The sequence below is a fragment of the Macrotis lagotis genome, chromosome 1 (assembly GCF_037893015.1).
Source record: "Macrotis lagotis isolate mMagLag1 chromosome 1, bilby.v1.9.chrom.fasta, whole genome shotgun sequence".
Lineage (NCBI taxonomy): Eukaryota > Metazoa > Chordata > Mammalia > Peramelemorphia > Peramelidae > Macrotis > Macrotis lagotis.
Genome location: NC_133658.1, coordinates 900557515 through 900571906, shown reverse-complemented (window position 1 = coordinate 900571906; position 14392 = coordinate 900557515). Strand labels below are relative to the sequence as shown.

Sequence of the window (14392 nt, the reverse complement as noted above, 5' to 3'; positions counted from 1 at the left end):
ATGTGTTGATACTAAAAGGACAGGGATGGATTCCTCTCAACAATATAAGTTGTGAGGATCCTGAGGGTAATGATCAGATGGACCAGCAATGTGAATTGATATTACAGAAATTTGAAGAAATCTCATCAAAATAAAGAGGAGGGACTGAATGGGATAAAGTCTGATATTTCTTCAGGAGAATACTATAGATTAGGATGAGGTGAGCTACGGGTTATGTCTTTCTCAATCCTCCTCCCCTGACAAACAGCTCCTGGTGGATGTCACAATGACGGGAATGTAAAGAGCAAACTGATCTCGCTCCTTATCTACTTAGTCCAGATGTCCATACATTCCTTAAAGCAAGAGAAAAATATGCCTTTCTTTGAATTATGTGCTTTTCTTTAAATTAACTTATGCACTTAGATTGTAAAGACCCCATTCTTAGCTAATAAGGATGGGTCAGTGGGGGGGTCACATTAGGAATTAAATATATTGCTTCTGCTGCTTGTACTCAGTGCCTCGCTTTGCCATATACATGGTGGAAGTCACACCCACTTTTCATGAGAATTGAATAAAACTCTTCATACCTTGAGATATCTCTGAAATTTATTGGGTGGGCTACATACCACACAGTGGGATCTCAGAAAACACTTCATTTTACAAACCAGGTCAAAGGAAGCTCACTAACTGCCTTGGGCCAAAGATCTTGAAGAGGGATTGGCAACTAACTTAACTGATTGATTCCTTTAAAGCACATTTCATGCTGGGTCCTCTAGAGGACCTCCCTGACACGTAGGCATTTTGTACTTACTGTGTCCATGTTGTTTTCCCCAAGAGAGTGTAGAGTCCTTGAAGACAGGGAATGCTGTGTGTTGGGGTTTGTATCCCCAGTCCTTCAGCTAGAGGGGATGTCTTAGTGCATAGAGTACCAAGCCTGGGTTAGGAAGATTTGTCTTTCTGAGTTCAAATCTGGCCTCAGACCCTTCCTATATATAGACCCTGGGGAAGTCACTTGCCCTTGGTTATCTGTCAGCTTCCTCTTCTGTAAAAGGAGCTGGAAGAGGACATAGCAAAGCACTCTAGGAACTCTGCCTAGAAAAATCACAAATGGGATTAGGAAGAGTCAAAGACAACTGAGAAATGACTAAACAACCACAATTCCCAACCCCTAGCCCTGTGCTGTTGTCTTCCTTCCTGCTTAAAGATGCCCACAAGGACGTCATTATACTGGAGACAAGGTATAATCTGTGTCTAGTCAGGCCAATACAGTCTCAGAAGGCTCTCCCAGGGTTTGGGCAAAACAGTCCAAGTGGACATTTTGAGTGGAAAGGTTTATAAATTTGTTGCTTTTGAGTTACTGCAATTTGGTTTTGCTCTTACATGGAGTCATCTTTAATCTGGGTATACCATGCTGGGTGGTCCCATGATAATGTCTCCCATTTCTCATAATCAAATCCAAAGTTCTTCAGAAAGACCTTAAGAGAAAGACCTTTTATCATTTATTCTAGCCTTTGTGTGAACACTTGCCCTGTGGGAGTTCCCCATAAAATATCTTTTAGAAATTTGCACATTTGGCATTGCAACAAAGTGACCAGTCCATGGAGATGCACTCTCTGCAGAAAAGTTTGAATACTTGGAAATTCAGTTGGATAAAGGACCTCAGTGACTGGTATCTTATCCTGCAGGTGACATTCAGAATCTTGGAGACAATTCAAAAGGAAAACAGTTCAGGTTCTTGGTGTTGATAGACTGTCCAGGTGTCCTAGGCACACAACAACGTCAACACAATTGCTCTGTAGACCTTCAGTTTGAAAGTCAGTTTACTATCTCTCTCTTTTTCCCCACTTTCTTTTGGAGCCTTCCAAACACTGAGCTCATTTTGACAGTGTGTACATCAACCTCTTTATCAATGTGTGCATCCCTGGAAAGTAAACCGATAAGTTTCAGAACCAATGTACAGGACTCAAAACTTGTCCATTTGCTGTAACTGATGGTTCCACGGATGGATGGTGCCGTGCTGGTTCTGTTTTCTTGGTGTTAGTTGTTGAGCCAAAATTAGCAGAAGCCCCAGAGAATCAATCTAGACTTTGTGGCAGCTCAGCTTCAGAGGCATTGAGTGGACAGTCATCTAGAATCATACACCAACTGTCCCTCCACTTTAATTTATGCTTGTAGCCTTTCAAGTTACAAAATTTACCATCAGTGCTGCAGCTGATTTTGATGCTGTTTTCATTCTCCTTGAAAGTATCTGACAACATAAAAGGCATAGGAGCAGGTACACAGTTCTGTTTTACTCCATTAGTGAGTGGAAAAGGCAAGAGCATGGTCCATTATCCAGAGCTTGAGCAAGCGTTGGGTCATGAAATGAATATATAATTGATATGTGGTAAATAGGTACTTAATAAATGATTAATTGATTCATATGGAATCTCTGCCAGTGGAGAGCAAGAGTTTGGGAGGAAATAGTATGGAAGGGAAAAGACCATTGCAAAGGGATGTGGGTTTGAACTGAAAGGCTCAGGATAAATGGCAAATTGATGGTGCAAGGGGGAGTATTAATATATCTCAATTCAATTTAACAAGGATTTATCAAATGCCTACTGTGTGCTAGGCATAAGCAAGACAAAGCAGCTTTGGTAACTTTCAAAGATATCTCTGTCGAGCAATGGGGGAAAAGTCAGATTGTGAGGTATGGCAGCGCAAGGAAGGAGAGATGACCCATGTAGGCAGCTTTTTCCTAAGGCTTTGGCTGTGAAATGGAGAGATATGGAGTCATAAGCTGGAGGAGATGTTATTGTCAAATAAAGATTGTTTTTAAGGATGTGGGAGATCTGGGAATGTTTGTAGGCATCATAGGTGGAGATAGAAGATAAAAAGAGATTGAAGGTAAAAAAAGAGAGTGGGAATAATGTAGGGGGAAAGTTCCCAGAGGAGTCTGAATGAAATGACATCCAAAGAACAAAAAGAGATTGGCCTGGGTCTTGGAAGGAGCTACCTTTTCATCAGAGCCTGAAGGGAAGAAAGCAGTTGGGGCTGTAACACCAAGTAGATCAGATAATTTCATATCAAGAAGAGAAATATCATTAGCTACTAGCACTCATGTCCCCTAACTAATAAATGCAGAAATAAGTTAGTATCTATGTGGATGCATGAAAGGGGGAGGGGCTTTGTACTTAAGACTTTGCTGACTCCCTTCACTCAACCATAAATAGGTTCCCATTTTCATAGTCTGTGTTAGAGCCAGGGTATTAAGAAGAAGGGGAGGGGAAATGTCAGGGTCTTACAAATGAAGCAAGATTTAAAGAGTTTGGGATGAACAAATAGATTCAGTTCATGTAAGTCATTATTTTCTTACTTCTCCAGAGTTCTTGTTTGGAAATTTCTGAAGTTAAGAAATACTAAAAGAACCATTTACTGACACTATATGGCAGAAGAGAGAAAGATAGGGCGATACACGATGGTCCATCTGGTAGCTAGAACTTAGTAATTAGCCCAAAGAATACTCAGTAATTGATAGGGAGATCTAGAGATGCCTCAGGTCCAAGGGGCAGCTGGGTAGTGCAATGGAGTTAGGAAGTTGAATTCAAATGTGGCCTCAGACATTTACTTGATGGGTGACCTAGACAAATCACTTAATCCCTATTTGCTTTAGTTTCTCATCTGTAAAGTGAGGACACCTTGGAGAAGGAAATGGCAAACCACTCCAGAATCTTAGCAAAGAAAATCCATGTCCATGGGGTTACACAGAGTCTAATGAGTGGCTAAGTGGTGCCACAGTGCAGAGAGCCTGGACCTGGGATCAGGAAGACTCATCTTCCTAAATTCAAATCTTGTCTCAGACACTTATTAGTTGTGTGATCCTGGGCAAATCACTTCACCCCATATGCCTCAGTTTCATCATCTGGAAATGGAAAACCACTCTAATTCCTTTGCCAAGAAAACTTCAAATGAGGTCACAAAAAGTTGGAACAACCTAACAAGTCGAAGGGGAACGAGGGTGTGGGATAAGGGGAGACTCATGACTCCATCTCTTTCTCTCCAAACAGAATGACTTTCAATTTCCCTTGACTTTTTAATCTCTGTCTTGTCTTTCCTCACTGGTACCCCCCCCCCAGAAGTTCCTGGTCCTTTGGGTCTTCCTGCCCTTACCCACTTCTTCCTGCTCCATGTCTCATTGGTGAACCTCTTGCTGCTAACTCACTGAAGAATTTAAGGCTATAGTTGACATCTCCTGGTCACTGCCCAAGATAAGGCTGTGCCCTCATTGAGGAACTAGGCTGGGTTGGTCAAGTTTCTCAATCCTGGTCTCATCTCTTTCTTTTATATTTTATATGACCTTAGTTTGTGCTGAGCCTTGAGGAGTGGGTTGAATGAAGACCTCCAGAATCAGGAGTCTTGTTTTTGAGACCCTGGGAAAAATTGAGGTTGATGAGGCAAAAATGAAGAGAAGAAATGAATAAGGGAGGAAAGGGTGGCAGCAGGAGTTCAAATTTCTAACACCCCGCCCCATCACTACACTTCTGGTAAATATTCTAACTAAATCTTGGTCCTCACATGTTAAGATCCTAAAAGCTAAATGATTCCATAAACTTGATAGAAAGTGATCTCTCCTTTCAATCCCACCCCAAGCTCATGGTTTCTTCTTTAAGAAATAAATATCAATGAGGGAATGAATTTCCATTTGTCTAGAAGGTTTCAATATTAGGTGAACGAGGCTAAGTTCTGCATCACAGATTTAGAAAGGGAGGGAACCCCAAGTGCTTCACTGGATAGATATGGTTGGTTGGCTCTTGTCCTTCATTATCAAAGAAGATCAAAATGACATCATTATGTTTTAGACAATTGACAGTATGTCCAACTGTGGCTATCAGATAAGTTGGGAATGCTCTACCACAGTTTGGGCACAAATATTTCATGTGAACACCTGGGGTGGATACTCTAAAATTATAGTTGTCACATTTCCTTTGAGCTGCTTCCATTCTGCCTTCCTTATAGAGGGCAGTACCCTTACTGATAAGGGCATGTCATGTTGCGCGGTCCTGTGCTAGTGTTTCCCAAGCTGTACAATCAATTCTAAAGTTCTTCAATGAAATCTTCAGGGTGTCTCAGTATCGTTTCTTCTGACCCCCTTGTGAGCGACTGTCCAGTGTGAGTTTTCTGTAAAATAGTTTTGTTTTGTTTTTTGCAAGTGAATGTTGGCATTCTAACAACGTGTCCAGCCCATCATAGTTGCACTCTCAGTAATAATATTTCAACGCTAGGCAATTTAGCTTGAGTTTAGCTACCAGTATCTGGTAACTTCTCCTGGTCTTCCTAAGAATATTTATACAGAAGTGATTTCATTTCCTGACATGGCACTAGTAGACTGAATAGGTTTCACAGGAATCTAGCAATGAAGTCAGCACAATGAATCTGTAGAACTTCAGTTTTTTGTCAGTCTAATACCTCTTCCCTTTCCCACTTTCTTTCAGAGCCTCCCGAATACTGAGCTAACTCTGGCAATGCAAATGTCAATCTTTTTGCCCGTGTGTGCCTCCTTGGAAAGGACACTGTCAAGAGAAGTGAACTTGTCCACAGTACTCAAGACTTCTCCATTTGCTGTAATCAATGTTCCACATATGGTTGGTGTGGTGCTGGCTGATGGAGCACCTGGGTTTTCTTGGTGTTAATTCTTAGACCATAATAAGCACAAGCAGCAGAGAATTGTTGCATCTCAGCTTCAGAGACTGCAAACAGAAGATCCTGCACCAACACTCCCTCCACTTTGATCTTGGCTTGTAGCCTTTTAAAGTTGAAGAATTTGCCATCAGTATGGTGGTTGACCTAAAGGCCATGTTCATCCTCAGTGAAGGGGTTTGATAACATGGCTGAAAACATCATTCTAAAAAGTATGGAAACAAGGTCACATTTTTGTTTTACTCCTTTGGTGACTGGAAATCTGGAGAGCATTGTCCACTATCCAGAACCCAGGCATGCAAGCCATCATGAAACTGACGTACAATACTTATGAATTTCTCCCTGTTACAAAATTTTGACATAATTTTCCATAAACCCCTGGGACTGACAGTATGAAAGGCCTTGGTCAGATCTACAGATGTTGTATACAGACTTCTATTCTATTCCTGGAATTTTTCCTGGAGTTGTCAGGCAGCAAACACCATTATCTACTGTTCTTCTACCCTTGCTGAAGCCGCACAGGCTCTCATGGAGGTGTCCAACTTCCAGGTGAAGGATCAGTCTATTGAGACAAACTCTGGTGAGAATTTTGCCAGCATCAAGGGTAACCAAAGGACTCTCAAACTCATCAGTGAGCAGTGGGGGTTGTCTACCCCAAGCATGTAAAGTCTTCCATTGGTGGAATGGGCGAAGAAGAACAATTCATTCTAACAGCCATGAAGTCAGCTGATGCAGGTGCTATTCAGTGCTTAAAGCTTAGTTAGGCATTGAAGATGCCAAGGACATCCACTGCATCTAAAGTCTTGACTCAGTCTTGCTATGCTGGATCATGATGACTTTGGAAGACAGAGTGAGGCGGTTGATCTCATACGGTTCTACCTCATTTAAATCCAATTTAGGCACGCAACAAAAAACATCACTCATAACCAGTACTCAAAGTCCTAAGTAACAGGCAAGTGATGAAGCAGCAGGTGTACACACTTGGAGCTGTAGTCACAACCCTGCACACAGGTGACCCAGGCCATAGGGTTGTTTCTCCACTGAAAGCAGCAGTGTGATTTGGCAGCCCCCTGGATGACTGAGCAGCCCTTTTAAGGACTGCGCTGCTCACCTCCTCATGCAAGGAAGGAGCTAGAAAAGGTGCACTAAAAATTGTCTGATTAGCCAACCCTGGCCTGCTTATCAGAGCAAATAAGGAATCCTACAGTGTAGTCAAGACATAAAATACTCTGAAAAAACTTCAAAGAAGCTTCCAGTCACTATTGGTGCATGGACCATGTGCACCTTCATAGACAAAACAAGATCCAATAGACCTGAAAGATGAACATCTCGTTTCAAGAGAACTCAGCAGGTGGCATCATATCCAAATAGCATCCCTGAGTGAAATAAGGCTGGCAAATGAAAGCCAGCTTACTGATTTTGGAGCTCCATACACTGTTTTTGGGAGTGGTCACAGTGAAAGGGAATGGTGTGAAGTTGGGGTAGGGTTTGCAATCAAAACTAATTTAGTAAACCTTCTTGAATGCCTGGACAGGTGTGGAAGCTAAGTGACAATAGCTCAGATGAGAGGGGCAATGAACAGCAGAATAGGAAGCAAACCAAAGCTGTCTGATTCCCTATTCCTTCTCCTCATGCCAGCAGGCTGCCTCTCAAAGGGTAGCATGAAAGGCTGGAAAATAACATGCCTTCATCCCAGAAAGCCCTATGGAACCAGGGAGCATTTCCCGGGCTGGACAGCATAGACAGAGTGCCGGGCTTAGAGTTCCAAACCTGCCTCTGACCCTTCCTAACCTTTCTTAACCAGAAAGTTCCACTGACCCTCTTCAGGTTTGGGGCAGAAAACGAGGGACAGTTATGGAGGAAGGACATGGACCAAGAGGGGCACAAGATGGACAGGCATGGATAGGTTGCAATCTATATTAGTGAATGGAATGAACAACTTATTGAGATCCTTTAAGATATATAAGATGCTCTGCAACCTAGAAAGGGGTCTGTGTCAATGATTATTACCATTTCTCAAGATCATTGTGGGTCTGGGGACCATTCCCTGATCAATGTGATGAACTTATTTGACAGCAAATGCATTTGATAGTCGTATTTCTTCTCATGGGGTAATACTGGCACCTTGCTGGAGACAAAGGACAACTCCTGAACGTGTCACAATAACTTTGCCATCCCAAGAGGAAAACATCTTGTTATTTTGTTATTTTGAAGTGAACCTTCAGCCCATTCTGGAAGATGGGTTTCATTGATTGTACCTGCCCCCCAAATGAATGGGTTGGCTAGGACTCTTATGGAAGGAGCCATCCCTTCCTGTTAAAAGCTAGTAAATTAGTATTCCAACAGCACTCTTCTCTTCAGTAAATTCCCTGACATTTACTTCTAGTATAAAAATATAAACTCTTCTGTTTGACATTTAAAAACCTATACAATCTTGCCTTTAACCTATTTTTTGAATCTCATTATATTTTAGTTTCTCTATCCGTTCTATGGTCCAATGAAACTGACCTTGACACATTCTGATAGGTCAGAGTCATCTTTTATCAGCTCAAAAAAGTGGACTTAATGTTTCAATGTACATATTGACTTCTCTGACATCAGCAAATGTTGCAAATTTCCATTTGATTTATTGCTTCGATGACTGTTTAGACTTAAAGACATGATGAATAGAATGTCAACAATACAGACTAATTTTTTTAAGTTCCATATATTTAAGGAAAGCTGATTGCTAAATAATTTCCCAGCTCATCCCTTATTATCTTGTACACATGATGCTCGGTCTCCCTCCTCCAAGTCTTTGCATTTGCTTTCCCTCCTAATTTTAATTCTCTCCCTCCTCACTTCCACCTCTTAGAATTCCTTCTTTCTTTAAGATATCAGCTAAAAGTCTTTCCCGGTATCCTGACCCCACCTCCCACTGTGTCCTCTCTATCCAAATAAATTACCTTATTTGTATCTGTATTTACTTATACATGTATGTATGCTGTCCCCTTGATAAAATGTCAGCTTCTTGAGCGCAAGGACATTTTTTCCTTTCTATCTCCACTGCCTAACACATACCAGACATTTCATTAATTCAGTGAGCACTGATTAAGAGTATAATACATCAGGCCCTGCACTAAATACTTGATTGGCTAATGAGTTAGAAGTATTGACCATCCCTCTGTGGACTCCTTTTCTCCTTGTTTTCAAGATTCTGAGATGGCAGCAGAGCCAAAAGTGGGTCTATTCTCTTGGAAATTGGGGATATTGTCCTTTATCCTAACATGAGCATCCATAAATGGAGCATTTGATTACCACATGGCCTTGAGGGAATCCATGGATACCCATCTCTTCTATGGAGGTGGTGGAATTTTGACTTCTTAGTCATGAGGTTTTCATAATCTGATTTGTAGTCCTAAAAAGGGAGATTTCTTGGGCAGCACCACTATGAGGGATGATCTCTTGAATAATTCCAAGTTTAAGAGTTTGAGAATATGGTCTTTTATAGTTAAGAAGGATATTCCTAAGCAGAATGCTTCTTAGAATGAGGTTTTTCTCCTGTCCTTTCATGGATAGGAAATCAATAAGAAGCTAAATCTATAACATGGTGGAACACAATCACATTATTATCATTAGACAGCAAAGGCTTTGACTGTCCAGCAGTCCCCAAAGACTTCTGTTTTCTCAGGAAGTTCAAACCACAGGGGGGCACTACAAGTCTGGGAGAAACTTTGTAGGTCCCGGTGGCAGCTATCCCCACTGGCAAATTTAAGTGTAATTCCTTTTTGGTGTCAATACCTTGGAAGGTTTCTAGGGTCCTGGTGGAAAAGTTGAGACTATCAGAAAGGGAAGATTCGTTGCGTATGATCTACTCTAAGTGCATATACTGTTTTCTGTATCTCTTTATAGTTTACTGTAAACTTTTTGTACTTTTTTGTGAGTGAAATAAAGGTTGTCCTCTACCTACTATGTATTTGTTACCTTGAGTGCTTATACAGAAGCTGGGAACTCTGTTATGCATTTTTAGAAAACTAAAGACGTGAACTATAGTCAGACATTTCTCAGCTATGTGGGGGGCATACTGAATAAAGAGAGAATAAAGTTTTGGGTAACCCCAAGATCAAATCCAGGTCATGTGAGGTCAGAGCCTAGGAGTCCTTGGGCCATAGATTATACTATCTGTTCCATGGAGTTCTCCAAGGATCGGTGCTAAAAACTTAGGATTCCGTAACTTTCAAAAAAATGTTTAAGGTGGCTAGGAATAAGGGGCACCTACAAATCTTAGAATGGAAGTCCTAATCACATGATAACGGGTACACAAGAATAAATTGTAAGTACTTGGGAGAGGAAAATAAAGACCAGGGAGGGAGGGTAGAGAAGGGATAGGAGGAGAGCTACTTTTCTTTTTTAATATTTTAAATTTATCCAATTACATGTAAAGATAGTTTTCACATCCATTTTTAAAGGTTTCTCCCTCCCACTGTTACATGCTCTAGGACAGCAAGGTATCTGATATAGATTATCTGTGCACAATCATGTTACATATATTTTCATATTAGTCATGCTGTGAAAGAAGAATCAGAAGAAAAAGAAAGAACAATAAGAAAGAAAAAACAAAAAAATAAATTTAAAAAAGTGAAAATTGTATGCTTTGATCTGCATTCAAGCTCCATAGTTCCTTCTCTGGATGTGAAAGGTATTTTTCCACCAAAGGTCCTTTAAAATTCTCTTTGATCCCTGTATAACTTAGAACTAAATATTATAATTGATCATCACACAATACTCTGTTACTGTGTACAATATTCACTTAGCTCTGTTCATTTTACTTAGCATCAATTCAGGTACGTCCAGGATTTTCTGAAACCTCCCTGCTCATCATTTCTTATAGCACAATAGTATTCCATTACATTCATATACCACAACTTGTCCAGCCATTCTTCAGTTGATGGACATCCTCTGAAAATCCAATTCTTTGCTATCACAAGAAAAACTGCTATAAATATTTTCTCTACGTGGGTCCTTTTCTCATTTTGATGATCTCTTTGGGATATAGACCTAGTGGTAGTCTTTTTGGATCAAAGGGTATGAACAATTTCATTACCCTTTGTGTACAGTTCCAAATTAGAGAGCTACATGTCTAAGAGAATAATAAAACATGCATGTAGGACATCTTTAGAAAATGCTCCAAGACAGAAGAGGAGCATTTGTTTCTAGGGCTTTTGAGCATTTTACCAATGGCAAAAACACTTACAGGGTCTGTAATTCCACCAATATGATAGAGCATTTAATATGGAGTCAGGAAGATCTGAGTTCAAATTTTTACCAGTTGTGTGATCCTGAAAGAATAAGTTAACCTATGCTGACCCCAATTTTATAATCTGTAAAGTGAAAATAGTAACTTTGCCCTCACAAATTGTGAAAATTGAGGGTAGAAGAACTTGGGGTTCTTAGAGGAGACAGCTCAACTACCGACCTTCCTCTCTCTGACCATGTGACATATCTTGGTATAAAAAGCCTCAGCTAGCTAGGTTCCCTGCTTTTTTGTCCCTCCTGCATGAAATCAATGGTAGCATCATTTAAACTTCTGTGCCTTTACCCAGAAGACTGAAGACTCGTACTTCAGGCTGATCCCAGAAATCATCCATCTGACAACAGGATAAGGCAAGGCAATTAGGCTCCTATTGCTTGAGTTCTTAGAATGGGATGCTGGGAATCTAGTTGAAGGTGTGGTCATGTCAGGGGACACCAATGAAGACAGGCTATGGGGACTGGGTTCGAAGGCAGGGTATAAAGTAGGGGGCAGAGGGGTGGGAAACCATGGTAGTAGGGAAGCAATTGGAAGAAACCCTTAAGTGGGGAGAGAATAAAGGTGATGTTGGATGGGGTGGTTGGTTTGGACAGCAGAAAATCTAAGTGGTTTCTAATTAGAAATAGAGGTAGTAATAAAAATCCTATCTTAGTTACAGCATGGTCACCTATTTGATGAAATGTCCTGGGGCAAATCCAAAAGAGAAAGAACATTTAGAACTGGGCCCTTCCTGCCTCATTTTCTTCTCACTTACAAGTCTATCCAGCTTATGAACACCTTCCATTTTCCATTGTTTAAATACAGAGGTAAAACAGAAATGGAATCTGAGAAAGAATAACTACTTTCTGTAAAGGAGGCAGGATGTGAAATGGAGAGATGGGCAGGGATGGCTGTATACTCTAGTTGCTGGGCCAAAATTAGCAATTGGAGACCTGAAGCAAGTACCACAAACAACCCCCATGAAACAGGTCACCCAAATATGGGGATAATTGGGAAGAGAGTAGGAGAGGGAAACAGCTCAGCCCAGCCTGCCAATTATTCTCATTAATCAGGAGCTAAATTCTGGTGTTTCTAGAATAGTGATGTCTACGAGGGTTGCCAGTATAGGGAAAGCCAGAGGCTGTTTGCAGGATTTACCTGGGCAACCCCAAGACCAGCTCTCCATAATGGGGTCTGGCTCTCCACAAATTCATTTCTCTAAGTGGATAGTGACAAGAGCTTCTTCTTGCATTGTCAGAAGCTGGAAGCTGGCCTCCCCCCGGGTTATATATGACAGCAAATGTAATAACTGGGACTTAATATTCCACCCAAGGCAAAAATCAATAATTACTCTGTGGGGCACTGATAGGTGGTATGAGCAGACAGTGCTGACAGCAAGCTCTCTGGGAGGGGAGACTGGAAGGGAGACTGGGTAACACAGGCTTAAGAGGGTTCCTGCTAACTTTGCCCCTTTCCACTCCAGCTGAATGGAGCGAAAGACAGAAAGCTATTGGCTCCTTGTCCTCTACAGTGTGACCTTTCTTATTGGCCTCCCTGCCAACCTCTTGGCACTTCGTGCCTTCATTCGCAGAGTCCGGCAGCCTCACCCTGCCCCGATCCACATCCTCCTGCTCAGCCTCACACTGGCAGATCTTCTCCTGCTCTTGTTGCTGCCTCTCAAGATCTTTGAGGCTGCCAAAAACTTCGAATGGGACCTCGGGAGGGAAATCTGTGCTTTCTCTGCCTTTGGCTTCTACAGCAGCATCTACTGCAGCACATGGCTGCTGGCTGCTATCAGCATCGAGCGGTACCTGGGGGTGGCCTACCCTGTCCGGTATAAGCTCTCTCGGCGGCCTGTATATGGCATTGCAGCTGCTCTGGTGGCCTGGATCTTGTCCTTTGGAAACTGCAGTATAGTCATTGCGGTGGAGTATTTGGGAAACAGTACAGATAACAGCAACAGAGCTTGCTTTGATAATTTTACTGATGAACAGCTGGATGTGGTTCTCCCATACCGGTTGGAGGTTGTTCTGGTCCTCTTCTGCCTGCCCATGGCAGTGACTGTCTTTTGTTACTGGCGCTTTGTGTGTCTTATGCTCCACCAGCCACAGGTCGGGATCCAGCGACAGCGAAGAGCTGTGGGACTAGCAGTCGTGACTCTCCTCAATTTCCTGTTCTGCTTTGGGCCTTACAATGTCTCCCACATAGTGGGATTTATTGAAAAAAAACCTCCAGCATGGCGAAAGTATACCGTGATGTGCAGTGCCCTCAATGCTGGTCTCGATCCCCTCCTCTTCTACTTCTCTTCTTCAGCTGTTCGTCGGGACGTTGCAGATGGGTTGAAGGCATTACGAAATCAGGGCACCTCCCTTTTGAATCGTTTGGGTAGAGGCACTGCTGAGATAGAAACAGGGGACACTGGTTTGAGCCAAGGGGATGGTGTGGCAAGTTCTAACTTTACCACATACTAGGTCTCCCAAGGGCTACCCATTCCTGGTGTTTTTTGGGAGAGAGTCGAACAGGTTAGTGGCGATGGGGCACAAAGGTCTCAGGATGCCTTCCGTTATGACTTCAAACATGGGGGCCAGGGACATGTTCAAGAAATTTCTCAGCAGCTTTCTTGAACTTCCTGACTGAATTTCCTTTTGAAGAGGAATAATAATAACACAAATAAGAAATGGAAAGGAGGATGAATCAAGAAACGTTCACCCTTCCAGACCCCCCCTGCCTGCCCTGCCCTCCCCACCAGTATTAATTTTTCTCCTGATGGACATGAGACCCATCTCTGGCTTCCACCAGTCTTAGGAAAGCACCAGGGCTCCACAGTTTCAGGCTGGATTCTGGCCTTCCCCTTTCTGTCTCCAAAGCCAGTGCTTGCTCCACAAAGTTAGTCTGCTGTGGGGTGTTAAAATGGCACCAAATGAGCCCAGTTGCATTGTAGGATATTAGTGCATGAGCTGGGGCCTGGGATCTAGGGCCTGGAGCCAAGCTCTGGGTTCTGAAGAGCACAATGCAGGCTTAGGAGTAAAGTGTAGGAAGGGCTATAACAGAGCCGAAAGGAAGGAGTCAAAGGACAAATATAAGATGGAGCAGAGAAAAAGATAGGGGAGATGGCTCTCTAAAGGAAAAAGAAAGATGGGAAACTATACCATTAACAAACTGAGTTGTTCTATTTTCATTTTGTATATTATTTAGACACTCCACAGTATGTACCTTGTCTTTCCTATTAAACTGGGCATGTCCTAAGGGTGAGAATTGTGTCTTCTTCCTCAACAGCTCCCACAATGTCCAGGCCATAGCTGGGTTGGCAGGGAGTAATTTCTCCATGCTATACCTCTTTGGCATGCCAGACTAGGGAATAGGTGAAGAAAGGTGGGGGTGGGGTGGGATTGGGTGGCAGATTTGAAACAATTCAAAAGTTTTACAGTTTCTTATTTATTTATTTATCCCTTTAGAACTTATCCATTC

General features: G+C 42.2%; 1 protein-coding gene across 1 annotated transcript; it reads left to right on the top strand.

Moving 5' to 3' along the window:
* Positions 1–12317: 12317 nt before the first annotated feature.
* LOC141491702 (free fatty acid receptor 2-like) lies at positions 12318–14082 on the top strand. The gene has a single exon (XM_074192567.1). It carries the CDS (start codon positions 12412–12414, stop codon positions 13393–13395), a length of 984 nt encoding a protein of 327 aa, XP_074048668.1. The 5' UTR covers positions 12318–12411; the 3' UTR covers positions 13396–14082.
* The last annotated feature ends 310 nt before the right edge of the window (positions 14083–14392 follow it).